The sequence below is a fragment of the Penaeus monodon genome, chromosome 9 (assembly GCF_015228065.2).
Source record: "Penaeus monodon isolate SGIC_2016 chromosome 9, NSTDA_Pmon_1, whole genome shotgun sequence".
Lineage (NCBI taxonomy): Eukaryota > Metazoa > Arthropoda > Malacostraca > Decapoda > Penaeidae > Penaeus > Penaeus monodon.
In genome coordinates, this window is record NC_051394.1 from 8,263,542 (window position 1) to 8,283,541 (window position 20,000).

At 35.6% G+C, this 20,000-nt stretch overlaps 4 protein-coding genes and 1 pseudogene across 6 annotated transcripts; all 5 read left to right on the plus strand.

The window, feature by feature from the left end:
- The first annotated feature begins 231 nt into the window (after positions 1–231).
- On the plus strand, positions 232–2,066 carry LOC119576603 (annotated as a pseudogene).
- Positions 2,067–4,589: 2,523 nt separating this feature from the next.
- On the plus strand, positions 4,590–5,160 carry LOC119576900 (cuticle protein CP14.6-like). The gene is made up of 2 exons (XM_037924548.1): positions 4,590–4,837; positions 4,938–5,160. The coding sequence occupies exons 1-2, from the start codon at positions 4,590–4,592 to the stop codon at positions 5,158–5,160; spliced, it is 471 nt and encodes a 156-aa protein (XP_037780476.1).
- A 960-nt stretch (positions 5,161–6,120) lies between these two features.
- Positions 6,121–7,410, plus strand: LOC119576895 (larval cuticle protein LCP-17-like). Its single transcript, XM_037924543.1, has 3 exons — positions 6,121–6,460; positions 6,774–7,009; positions 7,133–7,410. Exons 1-3 carry the CDS (start codon positions 6,317–6,319, stop codon positions 7,353–7,355), a joined length of 603 nt encoding a protein of 200 aa, XP_037780471.1. The 5' UTR covers positions 6,121–6,316; the 3' UTR covers positions 7,356–7,410.
- A 4,472-nt stretch (positions 7,411–11,882) lies between these two features.
- On the plus strand, positions 11,883–12,969 carry LOC119576604 (cuticle protein AMP1A-like). The gene is made up of 5 exons (XM_037924267.1): positions 11,883–11,934; positions 12,098–12,201; positions 12,358–12,410; positions 12,456–12,584; positions 12,744–12,969. The coding sequence occupies exons 1-5, from the start codon at positions 11,883–11,885 to the stop codon at positions 12,967–12,969; spliced, it is 564 nt and encodes a 187-aa protein (XP_037780195.1).
- A 2,517-nt stretch (positions 12,970–15,486) lies between these two features.
- Positions 15,487–18,942, plus strand: LOC119576905 (cuticle protein AMP1A-like). Of its 3 annotated transcripts, none has more exons than XM_037924555.1 (3): positions 15,487–15,520; positions 15,657–15,886; positions 18,683–18,942. In XM_037924555.1, exons 1-3 carry the CDS (start codon positions 15,509–15,511, stop codon positions 18,906–18,908), a joined length of 468 nt encoding a protein of 155 aa, XP_037780483.1. In that variant the 5' UTR covers positions 15,487–15,508; the 3' UTR covers positions 18,909–18,942. The 3 variants fall into 3 exon arrangements, with proteins under 3 accessions (XP_037780483.1, XP_037780482.1, XP_037780484.1); XM_037924554.1 differs by lacking the exon at positions 18,683–18,942 and adding an exon at positions 16,048–16,334; XM_037924556.1 differs by lacking the exons at positions 15,487–15,520; positions 15,657–15,886 and adding exons at positions 18,178–18,200; positions 18,327–18,556 and having other exon boundaries at positions 18,683–18,937.
- The last annotated feature ends 1,058 nt before the right edge of the window (positions 18,943–20,000 follow it).

Sequence of the window (20,000 nt, forward strand, 5' to 3'; positions counted from 1 at the left end):
AACAAAAATCGAAAGACATATAAGATTGGAAAAGATTGGGTGAAGCCCACGTTCAACAGTGGATTGATTTAGGCTGATGATGATGATATATTTAAACATATACATAAATATATGCATACATAATGCAACTTTATATCTGTAATAAAATATGAACAGACGCTACTATGAACAGACCCACTGATGTCATATCAAATGTTTACAAAAGTCAAATCAATTTTTTTATATACTCGAATGATATATGCCACTGAGAATACTGGTATGCCTAAAATGCAACGTTCATTGAAAAACACAATTATTTTCTTATTCTATATAAAGGTGTATTCACAGTGCTACTCCCTAAGATGCCTTGGATAGAGATTTTTAACGAAGTGAAATATTTTTCATATTTGTTTTTTTGTAGTTGTTTGTGAATGATTTGTTGTCACAAAAATATATGATGACTAGGATGATGGTGATAGCACTGTGATGATGATGATAAGGAGAAGTTGATATTGGTAGTGGTGAAGATTATCATTAGTAATAGAACAATTAAATTTAATGCAATATTATTAAATCAAACACGAATTCTAACAAATAATATTAATATTTGGACATTTTGCTTATGGAAGCTGAATAAGATACGATGTGGTAATAAGGAAATGCTGTAATATCGTTTTCATATCAGAGTAAGAAATACCATATAACAAATATTTCTTCTAACACAGCACCTTTTCTTTAATAGATCAAACCTGGAATTTCTATCTCAATAGATTTGCAATTCCTCATTTTCTCTCTTTCTCAACATATAAATAAATACATAAATAAATAAATAAACACACATATATATGTATGTGTGTGTATATATATAGAGAGAGAGAGAAACAGACGGACAGACAGACAGAAAGAGAGCGATATATATGGATAGACTGATATGTCTGCCTTTCCTAATCCATTACTATTTGAGAGGATTACGTTAATTTGTGAATACTACATAAAAACTGTCTAAGAAAAAAATAAACTTGACAAAAGAAATCCAAAGAACTGTGTCTTTTTTTTCAGCTACAGAAATTGTCTTTTTTATAACGACGCCGGTTACGCCGAAAGGCTACAAGAAACATCACGGCCAAGGTCACCAAGTGTTTGCTTGCTCCTACGATGGTATAAAAGGGCAGGCAGCTAAGAGCACTGCACTAGTTCCATTCTACTCGCACTCACTCAACATGAAGTTCGTAAGTGAAATGAGTAGTATTCCGAGACTGAGGTTTAGCATCCAAATAAAACTAAATTAATAATAAGCGAGATAAAATAATCTATTTGAAGTGATCTTGCGTTATAGTTGTGAGGTTTTGTCTGCTGTAAAATTCTTCATAGGGTATGAATATAAAGTATACATGACAAAAATAGCTGTTTAGCTAGTTTTACTAGATTTTTAACTGTCAATCTAATCTACAGCTGATCATCGCTTGTTTCGCCGCCGTGGCCGTCGCTGCCCCTCAGTACAGCTATGATGCTCCTCGTGCTGCGTCCAGTGAGGAGCGCGAGTTCGTGCCAATCCTCAAGGACGACCGCGTCCACGAGGAAGACGGAACTTACAACTTCGACTTCGAAGCTGCCAACGGCATCAGCTTCTCCCAGTCTGGATCCCCGACGGTGATGACGACGCAGTGATCAAGGCTGGAGAATACTCGTGAGTACTCGTTCTTCTATTAAATCTTTTATACATGAGTAATATTGGCATTTAGATTTTTGTGCTTGATATTCTTTTCCATTTTACTGTATGTTTACATTGTAAATGTACAATTCTTACAGGTACACTGCTCCTGACGGCACTGAAATCCATCTCCGCTTCGTGGCTGACGAGAACGGCTTCCAGCCCCAGGGCGCTCACCTCCCAGTGGCTCCTGAGTTCCCCCACCCAATCCCCCAGTTCGTCCTCGACCAGATCGCAAAGGCCGCCGAGGAGGACCGCAACCGCAGCGACGACTCCGACGAAGTTTCTGCTCCTTCCAGACTGTATGGCCGACCCAACTAAATATCAATTTAAATGATGTATTTATAAAATAACTGATATAATATTTTACACAAAATTACGTTTTTCTCTTACCAAAGCTATTTCTCTTCGTCAAGATAACATGATAACTTCAAAATCAAACCTCAAGAATCATTTTATTGACAATCAAATAGATGCTGATAAACACTGCCTGGTCTGAAAGTTTCATTTTTGAAAATCTGAAACTTCTGTAGATACTTAACCCAAATTTGAAAATATATTCCGGAAACTAGATTAAACATATCAAGTATTTAAAACGGCGGACGTGCGTTTACCGTGTAATATTAACTTGTTATGAAAGCAGTTAATATTCAGTATTATGCAACGAAATAGTGAATCTCGAATATGTATGCATTCTAGTTTAACCTTATTAGTTTCAATTGTGGGTTGCGACTATAGGGAGTTTCATTCATGAAAAGGAGCATTGAGGAAATACGTATGTAGTCGATTGTTATCTGGAATTGCAGGCGTTCTTATTACTTCAAGCATTTGAAGCAATCAAAACTTTCACAAACTTCCTTTCTCTCTCATATATATATATATATATATATATATATATATATATATATATGTGTGTGTGTGTGTGTGTGTGTGTGTGTGTGTGTGTGTGTGTGTGTGTGTGTGTGTGTTTGTATATATATATATATATATATATATATATATATATATATATATATATATATATATATATAGTATATATATTATATAAATGTGTGTGTGTGTGTGTGTGGTGTGTGTGTGTGTGTGTGTGTGTGTGTGTGTGTGTGTGTGTGTGTGTGTGGTGTACCAGCACATATATACATACACGCACACACACACACACACACACACTTATATATATATATATATATATATATATATATATATATATATATATATATATATATATATATATATGTATATATCTGTGTGTGTGTGTGTGTGTGTGTGTGTGTGTGTGTGTGTGTGTGTGTGTGTATGTGTGTGTCTGTATATCTGTACCAAACACAAACACACATTTGTATTTGTGTGTGTGTGTGATGGAATGAATTTATTTCTTTATATATCTTCACATGTGTATATATATATAAAGCGTTACACTATATCCGGCCATGCCGAGACCTCTAAAGCCTAGGGTCCAAACAAGATACTATCAAGTAAAGATTCTTACTTAAGCAGGAACGATGGGCAATGGTGATTTGTGGTACCAAAGCAGCATAGGCTACGGATAAACTACAACCCCTATGAAAAAGCTTCAACCTCTGTATTATCCCTTGTATAGCGAAGTCTATGATTCCATAAATGGTAACTATCAGTGGCGTGAAGAGAGCCTGACTCTAAAACGACACTTCAATATGTGCATGTGTGTGTACGTGTGTTGTGTGTGTGTGTGTGTGTGTGTGTGTGTGTGTGTGTGTGTGTGTGTGTGTGTGTGTGTGTGTGTGTGTGTGTGTGTGTGTGTGTATGTATATGTATATGCATATACTCATATATACAGGTACATTATATATGTATATACATAGCGCCCCATTCACATGTTTAAATACATATCGGTTTTAATATTCAATTCCAGATAGATTTTCAGTAATATAAATGTAATTAACAGTACTTTTATTTTTCTTGGGACAGAACTCTGGAAGATGATATAAAAATATGAACAAAAGCATATTCTGTTCATGCCAAACCATTTCTAATACTTAATGATTACGTAACATTTGCCTGGCAATCGTAAACCAGCACACACACCCACATTTATTATGTCTCAGGGGCAGGAGATGCATTAAAACTAAACGAAACCAATTGTTTGCGAGGAAAGGAAAATAAATGCTGAAATACTTATGAATGATAGCTAGAGAAAATAAAAATTGATCCGTCGCGATCATAAAATAACATGTTCATAAATATAAAATTACACTGATTTTTTGTTGTTTTTCATATTCACGAAACCTTACAGTGGTTTTCAGTCAACATTGCAAAATACTGAATACTAACGATCAGAAAAGAAAACATCTAAGAATGTTTTTGTAGTAAAAAATATGAAAAAATGCCGAAATTATTGTCATATGTGGTAGTGTAAACTGCAGCCAAACTCTTATTAAACTTGTGTGTTTGAGAATAGTAAAGCGATCTACGAAATAATAACGCATGTCAATACCGATCTGACATTTTAAGGTAAATCGTATGAAGTGACTATCCTCTTTTTTCATCTTTTCTTGTTTTTAACGAAGCCGATTACGCCGGAAGGAAATGCCACGGCCAAGGTCATTCACAGATTGTTTGATGCAACAGTGGTATAAAGGAGCAGTTAGCTAGAGGCTTACACTAGTTTCAGTCTAATCATTACTCGTACGTAGACGATTGAGACCACCTAATCTATGTGATTTGAAACTGTATATAGAAAAGGAAGAACTGTAAATCGTTCATTGATTTATATGATAGTAACAAGTATAATTCTTTTAGAACTGTTAGAACAAGTAGTGTAGTAGGTCTTAATCTCTAGTCCGTAAGATTTTTACTGTAGTTACATTAGATAAAAATCCCGGCAAAAGCTAACGGATTAGGAGAAGTCATTGTAATATCGATGCATTTACAGCTGATTATCGCCTGTGTCGCCGCCGTGGCCGTCGCTGCCCCTCAGTACAGCTATGATGCTCCTCGTGCTGCGTCCAGTGAGGAGGTCGAGTTCGTGCCAATCCTCAAGGACGACCGCGTTCATAAGGAAGATGGAACTTACAACTTCGACTTCGAAGCTGCCAACGGCATCAGCTTCTCTCAGGCTGGATCCCCCGACGGTGATGAGGATGCTGTGATCAAGGCTGGAGAATACTCGTGAGTCTTATAGTGCCTTCCATACATTAAAGCATTTAGATATGCATTTTGGCTTTCTACCGTGTTTTACGTAAATATTCTAATTTCGTTAATAATACAGGTACACTGCTCCTGACGGCACTGAAATCCATCTCCGCTTTGTGGCTGACGAGAATGGCTTCCAGCCCCAGGGTGCTCACCTCCCAGTGGCTCCCGAGTTTCCCCACCCAATCCCTCAGTTCGTCCTCGACCAGATCGCCTTCGCCGCCGAGGAGGACCGCAACCGCAGCGACGACTCCGACGAAGTTTCCGCACCTTCCAGACTCTACGGTCGACCCAACTAATTTGGATGCGAAATCTGTATTTATTATTTCTCTAATAAAAAGACTTATCTTACAAAGACTGTTTTTATAATACCAATGTCTTTGTTGTAATAACAGTGAGTTATAAAGTACGATGAGTTACTACGGATATTACGAAAAGACATCAGCATACACACACTATCTGAATAGACGGGTAGATAAATTAGATAGATATACAAGAGTGTCCACGTAATTGTGTATCTATCTGCATACATATATATACAAACACACACGCATATATATATATATATATATATATATATATATATATATATATATATATATATATATATATATATATATACATCTATGTATTTATATATATATATATATATATATATATATATATATATATATATATATATATATATATACATATACATATATATGTGTGTGTGTGTGTGTGTGTGTGTGTGTGTGTGTGTGTGTGTGTGTGTGTGTGTGTGTGATGTTTAAGAGGCATTAAGTTAACAAAAGTGCAGAGAAAATACTCAATCTAACATGATGTAACTTTATTTCTGTATTCCATTTAGGTATTGATAAATGACCAGACGTTATGAATAGTGCAATAAACGGGATAGTCCACATATTCAGAATAAACAGACCCACTGGTGTTATATTAAATATTTTCAATAGTCAATGAAAAAGCACAGTGGTTCTTTTTTTTATTATTATTATTATTATCATTATTATTGTATATGAAGACAGTGAATTCACAGTGTTAAGATTTTTTTATTGGTATAAATGTTTTTATGTATGCAAACTTAGAGGTACGTGTTGCTCTCTTGCAAAGTGAAATATTTTCACATGTTGTTTAATTTTCTTTTTCATTGTTTGTGTATGATCCTTCATGATCTGTTGTCACAAAAAAAAAAATATGATGACTAAGATTCAGACGATGATGGTGATGGCAATGGTGAAGACAATGATCATTGTGGTAGCAGTGGTGATGATGATAATGTTGATGGTGACAGCATTGGTGATGATAATGATGCACCTCTCCTTACAAAGACCCAGAGGATTACGTTAATTTGTAAATAATACATAAAAGTGTTTAAGAAAAATGAACTTGCCAATAGAAATGTAACGCAATGTGGGTTTGTTTTTTTACTTTCGATTTTTTTTTTCTTTTTTAGCGATGCCAGTTACGCCGAAAGGCTACAAGAAGCATCACGGCCAAGGTCACCAAGTGTTTGCTTGCTCCTACGATGGTATAAAAGGGCAGGCAGCTAAGAGCACTGCACTAGTTCCATTCTACTCGCACTCACTCAACATGAAGTTCGTAAGTGAAATGAGTAGTATTTCGAGACTGAGTTTTAGCATCCAAATAAAACTAATCCAATAATAAAAACGAGATAAATCTCTTTTCAAAGTGATCTTGCATTACAGATGCAATGTGACTTTGTTTTACAGTATGTTTTGCCTTGTTTGTGTCGTATCTTCAGTGTTAAATACAAATAAAAGACTTCATGCGATGGAATTTCGATACCCGCACATTTGTGAATAAAAAGTAGACAAAGACAGTTATTGAGTTAGATTTATTGGGTTTTCATTTGTTAACATGATCTATAGCATATTATCGATCCATTTTGCAGCTGATCATCGCTTGTGTCGCCGCCGTGGCCGTCGCCGCCCCTCAGTACAGCTATGATGCTCCTCGTGCTGCGTCCAGTGAGGAGCGCGAGTTCGTGCCAATCCTCAAGGACGACCGCGTCCACGAGGAAGACGGAACTTACAACTTCGACTTCGAAGCTGCCAACGGCATCAGCTTCTCCCAGGCTGGATCCCCCGACGGTGATGACGACGCAGTGATCAAGGCTGGAGAATACTCGTGAGTATTCGTTCTTCTATTAAATCTTTTATACATGAGTAATATTGGCATTTAGATTTTTTGTGCTTGATATTCTTTTCCATTTTACTGTATGATTACATTGTAAATGTACAATTCTTACAGGTACACTGCTCCTGACGGCACTGAAATCCATCTCCGCTTTGTGGCTGACGAGAACGGCTTCCAACCCCAGGGCGCTCACCTCCCAGTGGCTCCTGAGTTCCCTCACCCAATCCCTCAGTTCGTCCTCGACCAGATCGCAAAGGCCGCCGAGGAGGACCGCAACCGCCGCGACGACTCCGACGAAGTTGCCGCTCCTTCCAGACTGTATGGCCGACCCAACTAAATACCAATGCAAATGATGTATTTATGCGATAACTGATATAATATTTTACATAAAATTACGTTTTTCTCTTACCAACGCTATTTCTCTTCGTCGAGATAGAATGATAATTTCAAAATCAACCCTCAAGAGTTATTTCATTGACAATCAAATAGATGCTGATAAGCATTGCCTGGTCTGAAAGTAAATAAAAAAAACACTTCAATATTATCCCTTGCACAGCTGCAAACTATGATTCCATAAATGCTAAACATCAAAAGCATGAACAGAGCCTGACTCTAAAGCCGAATCCAATACGTGTGCGTGCATGTGTGTGTGTGTGTGTGTGTGTGTGTGTGTGTGTGTGTGTGTGTGTTTGGTGTGGTATAATATATTTATGATACCTGTGTGTGTTCAGACAGTATATAATTAGACATATGAATAATAGAGAATATGATATTAATAATAATATAATGTAATAGACAATTATGGAATTATAGTATAAACGACACAATATTATTTCATTATATAATAAATATAATAATTACAGATATATAATAAAATATAAGTATAAATAGACATATAAGATATCGTATTATATAAAGAAACTAATATTATATAATAATCAGTGTATATATATATATATATATATATATATATATATATATATATATATATATATATACAATGCCCCACTTGGAACATGTTTAAATAAATATTTGTTCTGATATAAACTACGTTGGATTTCGGAATTGTAAAAGTAATTGATAGTACTTTCATTTCTTAAGATAGACTCTGGAAGATGATACAAAAATATGAACAGAAAGCACATTCTATTCCTGCCAAACCATTTCCAGTGCTTAATGGCTATTCAACACGGACGCACATTTGCTATTTCCCAAAAAACAGTAGATACCTTAAAAATTAAACGAAAAGGCTGTTTTGCGAAGAAAGGAAAATAAATATATGATCGGCGGCTAGAGAAGGAATAGAAATTGATCTGTCGTGATCTTAAGAACATATTTTCATGAAGATGAAATTATACCTTTTTTTTTTATCACAAAACTTTACAGTGATTTTCATTCAACATCGCAATATACTGAGCACTAAAGATCAGAGAAGAAAAAATTCAGAATGTTTTTGATGTTTATATGAAAAAATATGTTTGAGAATAGTGATACCGGTCCACCATACAGCTACACTGCTCCTGATGGCACTGAAATCCATGTGCGCCTCGTGGCTGACGAGAACGGCTTCCAGCCCCAGGGCGCTCACCTCCCAGTGGCTCTCGAGTTCCCCCACGGATCCCTCAGTTCGTCCTCGACCAGATCGCCTTCGCCGCCGAGGAGGATCGCAACCGCGCCCACAGCGACGACTCTGACGAAGTTTCCGCTCCCTCCAGGCTGTACGGCCGAGCCAACTAAATGTTGATGCAGATGATGTATTTATTCTATAACTAATATAATGTTTCACAGAAAAATGTGTTTGCCATTCCATCGCTGTTATCATTTTGAATTTCGAAATGAAAATTATGAGTTGCTGCTACTCTTGCCGGTTGTCATTCTCGCTCTCTCTTCCTCACTCACTCCCTCACTCTTTCCATCTCTCTCTCTCTCTCTCTCTCTCTCTCTCTCTCTCTCTCTCTCTCTCTCTGTCTGTCTGCATATGTGTGCCTTTTTATTCTTAAATGGCTATCGTGTTTGTCGTTATTCCCCAAAACGACAAGAAAGGTTTCAGTGTTCCTTCCACGAGTTACATGCATTCCAGACATCGCCCACTGTCTACACTCCAAGCCATTATTTCTGGCAATAACTTCTAACACCTACCGATAATTTCAAGACAAGATCATATTATGTCTGCCAATCAGATAAAGACATTAATACATATTAATATATTTAAAACTGCCAGATTCCACTCCGATCGCTTTCCAAACTTGACACAATCAGATGGAACGCCACACCGTATAATTTCGAGAGACAAGAGTAACGGCATTCCTCACTCCCAGGCTACATTCCTAGACAGTGAGGAGGATTTACGGTCCAATATAAGCGATTCAATACGATTTTGAATTTTGTATTTTTGTATAGATTACATGACTTATTTTCCATTGTTTTGCAATACATTCTTATATCAGAGTTGCTGGTCGCACGATAATCATCTGCAGAAATAGTTATAGTGTTCACAACATCATGCATGTAATAGCATGTATTTTTCATAAGATGATTTACTGTTCAACTATCACATGCAAGTTTGCCATGTTTAATTGTTGTAATATACTAAACTTTATTTTCTGCTGAATCCCGCAATAGTTCAGAGACAAATAGCAATAACGAAATGAATATCACGTAATACAAGTTTACGACGCACTGTCATAAACTGAAACTAATCATGAAACTGAAGCAGCGTAGGTTCAGCATTCCTGTGAACGAATCTGCAGGTATTTCCAGACTTCAGAATATTTACGTTAAGTCTCAAGGGAATAATAAAAAAGAATGTTGCAATCCTTTCCATGTACAAGCTTTTTTTAGTTTCCGAAGACAAATGTTTCCTTGGTTAGCTGATCTTATCAAGCAAGTATGTCATTTTTACCCAAGTACAACAATGTAGTCTTATATGTATATAGAAATATATATGTGTATATATACATATATATATGTATATGCATATTGTGTGTGTGTGTGTGTGTGTGTGTGTGTGTGTGTGTGTGTGTGTGTGTGTGTGTGTGTGTGTGTGTGTGTGTGTGTGTGTGTGTGTGTGTGTGTGTGTATGTTACAGGTATATGTATTTGCATGTATGTGTGTTATATCCATGTACGTATGTCAGTGTGCGTGTGTGTGCGTACTAAAATAATTAAAAAATAGGCCTACGCAATTAAATGTGAGGAGTAATGACCCTCCATTCCACCCTCATTTCACAGCCATGACCTTTACCTGCATTCTCTGCGTGTGTGATAGGACTTAGCGTGAGGTCATTTCTCAAGAATACGTGATGACATTAGGAGCAAAACACACACACACACACACACACACACACACTACGAATGGTAATTAAGGACGAATTCCTTGAATTTCTGGCCTTCATTAAAAAAAATGGCTGCTTTTTTGTTCAGTATGAGCAAGAAGTGTCACATATGTTACTGAGACCCCCGTTTTACCATGTTCAATGAAGGTGAACGGTATTTTCTATTATGGTCGTTGTTTGTGAAATGTCATATTGATGAAGTAAATCAGTGATTTGTGAATTTTATAGAATAGAAAAAAACATACCCAGTCACTATAAAACTGAGTACACTATTTTCTAATGACAATAGTTGTGTACATACTCGTACTGTATAGAATAAATACTTTCAATGAAAAAAAACAAGTTCATTTTTCTTAAACACTTTTATGTATTATTTACAAATTAACGTAATCATCTGGGTCCTTGTAAGGATCATTTTTATTTTTTCTTACTCGTATTGTAGATGTTATCACTGTTATTGCTAGTAATGTTACTAATATTAGAAGAATGTGTATTAAACTTATAGTGAGCATTTCCATTTCGTGAAGATGAGTATTAGGAATATTGTATTATTATTGCTACGGAATCGGACAGGTAAAATAATAGAATGCATCAACAAAAAGGATGCGGATTTTGGGTTAATTTATCTATCCTTCGCTCTCACTTCTATATTTAGAACACACACACGTCCCTATAGTTTATTATTCGTATGTGTCATTAATGCTACTGAGTTACACCCAACACTTTTTATTATGGTTGATGTAATAAAACTTTCTAGTAGTGTGTAAACATGTATCCTAGGTATATGCGTTCATGGACACTCGACAATACCAAAAACTACTGTAGAATAACCTGCAGTGAAAGTCCTATAACGACTATAAACGCCGACAAGCTATTAACTTAAAGAAATTATTTACACTATGAAAGATACAGATATAATAACATGCACGCAATCAATCATTATGCCATAAGTTATATTCAGTGAACAAAAAAAAAAAAAACATACTTGAAACAAACGACCTTTCTATGGTCGTGTCTGCCTAACGAACTGTCACACGACCGGCCGTCACGTACCCCTAGAGGTGTTAATAAAAACAGGAACACTTTCATCTTTACCCGTAATTACACGAACATTTAATGGGGCAATAACTCCAGGTTCTCGAAGTTCAGGGTCAAGAGCATGATGGTCTGGTTACCTGGCAATGGTGAGCGTGTACAAATTAGGAATAAGTAGTAATTAGCAATAGTTTTGTTTACTTTACTAATTCAATGTTGTCAGATGTAGTTCGTGAGATGGATTTCCTTCTTAATGAATGTAATCAAAATCCTGTTAATTGATGTATAATTGAAAGGTTTGTAAGAACATTTTAAGTAACATTTAAGTATAGGTCTAATATTAAATATAGGGAGTATTTATTCTACTTGTCATGATTGCAAAGAAGACCTGGTCTGTGATTTTCATAACAAACCTGAGATCTCGTTCTCGGGTAGATCGCAGAGGCCGGTAAATATATATACTTTACGTTACGTTGTTGTCCTACAGGTATAAATATGTGGTTAAAGTTAAGTTATGGCCCTCTTGAATCAACAAAAGTTAAATTGGGTACATGTTTTTACATCTAAATTCCTAATTAAATTCGCAATGCACATTTGATGTAAATTGTAAAAAAACTACACTTATTAGCTATGCGAAAACAAAAAAGAATTGTATTGCAAGATGCATGAATTGCGTTTCAAATTATAGCCTGTGAAAATACTTTCTATAGTGAGCATAAACAGCTCACGTTCTTTCCCAATTGCCTCGGGCGATAAAGAAGCTCATGGTCACGGTCATTCTCTAGGACAGAAGGACTATATAAACTGGAGTGTTGTGGGGCTTGACATCAGTTTGTTTCATACACTTTTATCATGAACTTTGCCGTAAGTCCCGAACAAAAGCTCTATAACAGCTTCTAATTGTGAATTTCTTGACTTGCAAATTTGTGCCTTATTTTGGCATACATTTACATATTTTGTTTATTTGCAGATTATCTTTGCTTGCGTGGCAGCCGTGGCCATCGCCGCCCTCAGTACAGTTACGTAACACCTGATTCAGCGAAGAAGTGAATTTGTGCCGATTCTGAGGGACGATCGCGTCCACGAGGAAGATGGAACCTACAAGTTTGACTTTGAAGCTGGAAATGGCATCCGTTTCTCCCAGTCTGGATCCCCTGATGGAGACGAGGACGCTGTGATCAAAACAGGAGAATATTCGTAAGTACTTCCTGCATTCTATATATTTGGTATTAATATCATATCACATAAATTCAACTTAATATTACTCATACCAGACGCCACTTAAAAGAAAAATCATTATACCAGGATAACATTAAGCCTATCTCATAACTCTCATCAATTTTCCAACTCATACAGGTACACTGCCCCTGACGGCACCCCCATCCACGTCCGCTTCGTGGCTGACGAGAACGGCTTCCAGCCTCAGTCCGACGCCCTTCCTGTGGCCCCCGAGTTCCCCCACCCGATCCCCCAGTTCGTCCTCGACCAGATCGCGTTCGCCGCTGAGGAGGACGCCGCTCGTGCTAGTCAGGAGTCAGAGGAAGTGTCTTCTCCAGCAGGATTTTATCGTTACCCTCAATAACGGGCAAGAATTGACTCTAAAATATGTAATTTATTGAACAATTAAATGCACTCAAAAAAATCCATAGCATTTTCGTTTAACCAAAAAGTGTATGTGTATATGTGTTTAAACAGTTTATATAAATGTACATTACGTTTACATATAAACATATACACCTGTATGGGGTGTTGTATGGATATAAGTAAGTTTATAAACATACACATATATAGAAATATACGTGTGCGTGTATGTGTGTTCATATGTATGTGTATGTGTATGTGTGTATATATTTATAAACGCTACTGCAGTAACATTTACTTCTATGTATGTTTGCGTGTTTAGTATGGATATATATATATATATATATATATATATATATATATATATATATATATATATATATGTATGTATGTATGCTGTCATATGTATATATATGGTATTCTTGCATATATATGTGTGTATGTGTGTGTGTGTGCTGTGTATATATATCCGTACTACACACACAATATGCATAAAAATAGAATTTAAGATACTGCATTAGCTTTTAAATCTTTATATATGTTGAGCTATACCTTGCTATATCATGTCAAAAGAGGATATAAACATTTCAGTAATTACTATAGGCAATGTAATGCATCACATATCTACAATAATACGTCATCGGAATCTTTCAAGTATTTATAAAACTATGTGCATCTACAGGAAAACAACCCTTATTGACAAGACCTAATCTTTTAATCCTTACAACGCATTTATGCTGACTTTATAGCCAAAATTCCTATCAGTATTGCAGAACAATTTCTTTGAACGATTTTATCGGAAATACATGTGGGTTTCATATCTCCTACCTAGGAGACACACACACACACACACAGAAAGAGAGAGAGAGAAGAGAGAGAGAGAGAGAGAGAGAGAGAGAGAGAGAGAGAGAGAGAGAGAGAGAGAGAGAAGGGCAAATATACAGACATAAACAGACGGAATGTAAATGACCTTTCCATACCCTTTAACGATTAAAATTTTTTTTTTTTATTTACTTATCCCCACTTTTCGGGCCATTGCTCAAAACGGAAGAAAATACCTTTTAATAATGATCTCGTTCATCATAACACTAATTAAAAACTGCCTCATTTCAAGCAGCCTTCAATCTTGAATTAAGTCGATGTTACAAACTACGTTACATATAGGCTAATAAACTACTCCATGTACTTTAAGTTACGAGGCGTCTTGGAGTTGTAAAAATATATAAATAAAAAAGACAGAGGACTTTTGCCGAAATACAATACAAAAGAAGTCTTATTAGACTTGCCTGAAATATAAAAAGAATGCTATATAAGGTGGATTCTCTACACGGAATGATAAATCAGCTGTCTCTTAACACTAGTAATAGGAGTGAATAATGATTGGTAAAGAAGGAGTAATGACGTTAAAATTTTGTAATGATTAACATCAAAATATCGTCATAAAATCATTACTGTAGTACTAAAATGCTTATAAAAATAATAGTGACAGTAAGAGTAACAATAACAGTAACATCAATGTATGTATCCGAGAGAAAAAAATCTTGCAACATTATAAAATAACAAGCATAATAATAAAGTTAACAGACATGTTAATGCTAGCATTACAAACACAAACGCTTATTCGCGATTAAAGACAAAAAAGAAAACGTTTGTGTGAATGTGTATCAGTATGAATGTGAATGCGCGCGCGCGCGTGTGTGTGTTTGTTCATACATACATATAAGTATATGTTTACATATATATGTGCATGTGTGTGTGTGTGTGTGTGTGTGTGTGTGTGTGTGTGTGTGTGTGTGTGTGTGTGTGTGTGTGTGTGTGTGTGTGTGTTTTGTGTGTGTGTGTGTGTGTGTGTGTGTGTGTGTGTGTGTGCAGACATAAACACATCTATGTGCGCATGTGTGTATGTATATACATATTTAAAATATATATATTTGTAAATATATATATTGCATACACACACACACACACACTCACACACACACATACACACACACACATATGTTTTGCATATGTTTTCGTGTGTGTGTGTGTGTGTGTGTGTGTGTGTGTGTGTGTGTGTGTGTGTGTGTGTGTGCGTCTGTGTGTGTATGGGGGGGGGGGTATATGTAATAAACATTCTTTTCCTCAAGAAACATCATGGAATAAAAAGAATCTATTTATTTCATGGAAATGACATCGCTCAGTTCTACACAAACTGATAGCGGCCATAATGCATGTGCTTTCCTTTATTCATCAACGCCCTTATCCGAAGAGAAAATCCATATGTATAAGAATTCCAGTGATATCTAACCCCATCCCCCGTCCACGACCAATCTCAAACTTCAATATGTGAGACAGGTGCTAGAAACAATACGGCTGCATATTTTAATTACGTTAACCATTACATGTTGCGGAAGTACTTTCTAAAGCGGTTGTAAAATCCTCCCTCCCTTCCCGACCAATAAAGAAGACCTTGATCATGGTCATTTGTAGGGACACAAGGACTATATAAACCCGCAGTGTTAAGATCTAGTCGACAGTTTCTCTTATTCACCGGAAACATGAACTTTGTTGTAAGTCCTACGCAAGTAATAATAGTAGTAATAATTACCATAACAAACCGGAATTGTCAATTTCCTGACATGAAGATATTTACATCATCCAACAATAAACATACTTGAGTTAATGTATGCCCTTTCTCATTTGCAGATTATCTTCGCTTGCGTGGCAGCCGTGGCCATCGCCGCCCCTCAGTACAGTTACGTAACACCTGACTCAAGCGAAGAAGTCGAATTTGTGCCGATTCTGAGGGACGATCGCGTCCACGAGGAAGATGGAACCTACAAGTTTGACTTTGAAGCTGGAAATGGCATCCGTTTCTCCCAGTCTGGATCCCCTGATGGAGACGAGGACGCTGTGATCAAAACAGGAGAATATTCGTAAGTATTTCCTATATTCAATAAACTTGGTATTAATGTCAGATCACTTATATTTCATTTTATTATTACTCTCATAAAACCCTACTGAATAGACAAAATCGTAATATCAGGCTAACATTACGCCTATCTCATAACAGTAATCAATTTTCCATCACATACAGGTACACTGCCCCTGATGGCACCCTCATCCACGTCCGCTTCGTGGCTGACGAGAACGGCTTCCAGCCTCAGTCCGACGCCCTTCCTGTGGCTCCCGCGTTCCCCCACCCGATCCCCCAGTTCGTCCTCGACCAGATCGCGTTCGCCGCTGAGGAGGACGCCGCTCGTGCTAGTCAGGAGTCAGAGGAAGTGTCTTCTCCAGCAGGATTTTATCGTTACCCTCAATAATGGACAAGAATTGACTGTAATATATATAACTTATTGAACAATTATATGCACTCCAAAAGATCATAGCATTTTTGTTTAACTAAAAAATATATAATATATGTGAATGTGTGTAAACAGTTTATTGGACTGTACATTATGTATACATGTATATATATATATATATATATATATATATATATATATATATATATATATATATATATATATATATATACATAAGTATATAGATATATACTTATATGTGTATATATATATATATATATATATATATATATATATATATATATATATAATATAATATATATATTATAAGTAATATAAGCATAGATATATGTATACATATATATGTATGTATGTATATGTGTGTAGTGTGCATATATATATTATATATATATATATATATATATATATATATATATATATATATATATATATATATATGCTTAAACTAGAATCTAAGATAGTGCAATAGCTTATAAATCTCTATAGATGTTGAGCTATATTTTCCTATATCATATCAAAAGAGGATGTAAACGTTTCAGTAATCACCATAGGCAATACAATGCACCACCAATTGTATCTGCAATAACATCTCATTTATCAAACTAGCTATGTGCTGCTACAGGAAAACAGGCCTTATTGACAGGGCATCATCTTTTACAAACCTTGAAAAATATGCTGACTCCATAGCAAAAATACTTATCAGTATTGCCTTTTTTCTGTCGGAAATACATGCGGGTTTCATATCTCATATCACAGAAGGTGAGACAGACAGAGATAGACAACTATAAATAGACAGAGACCTTACATAAAGCAATCGACCTCTCCATACCATTAAATATTAAAATGGTTACTTAAGTTATGTTTATTTCCACTTTTCAGACCACTGCTCAAGACGGAAAAAAATGTTTTAATACTAATCACGTTCATCATAATACAAATTAATTAACAACGGGAAATGCCTCATTTCAAGGCAACCTTCATTGCAACCCACAACGTTCATTTTGAATTCATTCGAGGTTCCAAACTACATTAAATAACAATAATAGTGATAGTGAGAGTAATAACAATGTCTACCAGAGATAAAAGTTTTTGCAATAATGATAGAATAACAAATATACCAATAAAATTAATGGACATGTTAATGCTGATAGTATTACAAACAAAAATTTATTCGCTATAAAAAGAAAGAAAGAGAAAACGTTTGTGTGAATATGTATCTGCACGTGCGTTAGTGTGTGTGCGAGTGTATGTGTGTATGTGTGTTTGTGGAAGCTTACACACACACACACACATACATATGTCTGTGGTGTGTATATATATATATATATATATATATATATATATATATATATATATATATATATATATATATATATATATATGGGTGTGTGTGTATATATATACATATATATTATGTGTGTGAACCTGTGTGTACATATATGTGTGCGTTTGTGTGCGTGCCTATGTGTACATATATGTGTGTGTGGTAATGTAAGAAGCATTCTTTTTCTCAAGAAGCATAATGTAATAAAAAGAATATTTTAGTTTCATGGAACTGCCATTGCTCAGTTCTACACTAACTGATTGAGGTACTTATGCATGGAATTTTATTTATTCATCAACGCACTTATCTAACAAGAAAATGAGAAAACGTAAGTATAATATTTTATTTATACATTGACGACCATTCTCAAACATCGATATTTGAGGGAGGTAATGGAAGAGACAATGTGACATTATTTAATTACGGTTCCCATTACATGCTACAGAAGTACTTTCTAAAATGATTGTAAAATCCTCCCTCCCTTCCCAGGCAATAAAGAAGACCTTGGTCATGGTCATTTAAAGGACAGAAAGACTATATAAACCCGCAGTATTGAGATCTAGTAGACAGTCTCTTTCATTTATCGTAAATATGAACTTTGTAAGTCCTGAGCAAATAGACTCATTGCCAAAGCAAGTCGGTGTTGCAAATTTCTTAATTAGTAGATACAGACCTCATATTACAATGCACATACATCGGCTAATAGGTTTCCTTTCTCATTTGCAGATTATCTTTGCTTGCGTGGCAGCCGTGGCCATCGCCGCTCCTCAGTACAGTTACGTCACACCTGATTCCAGCGAAGAAGTCGATTTCGTGCCGATTCTGAGGGACGATCGCGTCCACGAGGAAGATGGAACCTACAAGTTTGACTTTGAAGCTGGAAATGGCATCCGTTTCTCCCAGTCTGGATCCCCTGATGGAGACGAGGACGCTGTGATCAAAACAGGAGAATATTCGTAAGTTGTGATATCAGTATAATGGCAAATACATTTTTTTTTATCCCTGTGAAAAAATTAAAAGCAGTCTAACAATCTCAGATAATGTTAGTATAATGACAAAAATATATTTTCCATCATGTTAAGGTACACTGCCCCTGACGGCACCCCCATTCACGTCCGCTTCGTGGCTGACGAGAACGGCTTCCAGCCTCAGTCCGACGCCCTTCCTGTGGCCCCCGAGTTCCCCCACCCGATCCCCCAGTTCGTCCTCGACCAGATCGCCTTCGCCGCTGAGGAAGACGCCGCTCGCGCTCGTCAGGAGTCAGAGGAAGTATCTTCTCCCTCAGGATTCAATCGTTATCCTCAGTAAATTAGGAAAAGCAAAACCGACAAGTTCTTTCATTTCATTTTCTAAATACATTTTCCATACAAAGTAATCACTACGTTTTTGTTTCCTATGTTACACGAATTGCTCCATGCTCTGGAAGCACAAGTAAATCCTTCTTGCTGTGTGTTCTTGTTCCAAATAGCATTCATTCGTGTGCTTGTAAAAAAAATGTGGAAGATAAATGGGAATGCAAACTATTTATAAAAAAGTCTTGTGGTGAAAACTGGTATATATGTGTATATACTTACATATAACATATATATATATATATATATATATATATATATATATATATATATATATATATATATTATAATATATATATATATATATATATATATATATTGTGTGTGTGTGTGTGTGTGTGTGTGTGTGTGTGTGTGTGTGTGTGTGTGTGTGTGTGTGTGTGTGGTGTGTTTGTATGTGTGTGTGTGCGTAAGTATGTGCGTGTGTGCATATATGTATATACATATATATTATGTATGTGTATATACACATATATACATATATATATTCATTTATATATATACATATACACGCGTGTGTGTGTGTGTGTGTGTGTGTGTGTGTTATATATATATATATATATATATATATATATATATATATATATATATATATATATATATATATATATGCATATATATTTATACATATGGATAGATAGATAGAGATAGATGTAGATAGATAGATAGAGAAGATAAGAAGGTAATAGCAAAAACCTCAACAACAAGCAGACATAAAAGACTCACACACAACAACATATTATTATTCATCAATTTCACACGTTGCTACTTAAATTATGTGTCTTATATACTTACTATACACCCCTTAAATATAATAAAAAATCTATAATACATGAAGCATTAGATGATTTAATCAGCCATAATACAGAATACTACAAACAGTAACTATCACAACCACAAACATATAATATACAACAAGTAAACATGAAATATTATACGTGTGAATACTTCAGATCCATGGCCTTGCGACTTCGTGTCAACTATCAGGCTGTTTGCCTACTTAAAGCATTTATTAGGGATCCTTTTATTATGAGTTACGTGTTACTAT

Excerpts from the sequence above, each read along its gene's own strand:
- LOC119576900 (XM_037924548.1), top strand. The coding sequence starts at position 4,590 with ATGCATTTACAGCTGATTATCGCCTGTGTCGCCGCCGTGGCCGTCGCT. Across the intron at positions 4,838-4,937 it reads ATCAAGGCTGGAGAATACTC|GTACACTGCTCCTGACGGCA; the intron begins GTGAGTCTTATA and ends TTAATAATACAG.
- LOC119576895 (XM_037924543.1), top strand. The coding sequence starts at position 6,317 with ATGCCAGTTACGCCGAAAGGCTACAAGAAGCATCACGGCCAAGGTCAC. Across the intron at positions 6,461-6,773 it reads ACTCACTCAACATGAAGTTC|CTGATCATCGCTTGTGTCGC; the intron begins GTAAGTGAAATG and ends TCCATTTTGCAG. Across the intron at positions 7,010-7,132 it reads ATCAAGGCTGGAGAATACTC|GTACACTGCTCCTGACGGCA; the intron begins GTGAGTATTCGT and ends CAATTCTTACAG.
- LOC119576604 (XM_037924267.1), top strand. The coding sequence starts at position 11,883 with ATGTGGTTAAAGTTAAGTTATGGCCCTCTTGAATCAACAAAAGTTAAA. Across the intron at positions 12,202-12,357 it reads ACTATATAAACTGGAGTGTT|ATTATCTTTGCTTGCGTGGC; the intron begins GTGGGGCTTGAC and ends GTTTATTTGCAG. Across the intron at positions 12,411-12,455 it reads GCCGCCCTCAGTACAGTTAC|GGACGATCGCGTCCACGAGG; the intron begins GTAACACCTGAT and ends GCCGATTCTGAG.
- LOC119576905 (XM_037924555.1), top strand. Across the intron at positions 15,887-18,682 it reads ATCAAAACAGGAGAATATTC|GTACACTGCCCCTGACGGCA; the intron begins GTAAGTATTTCC and ends CATCATGTTAAG.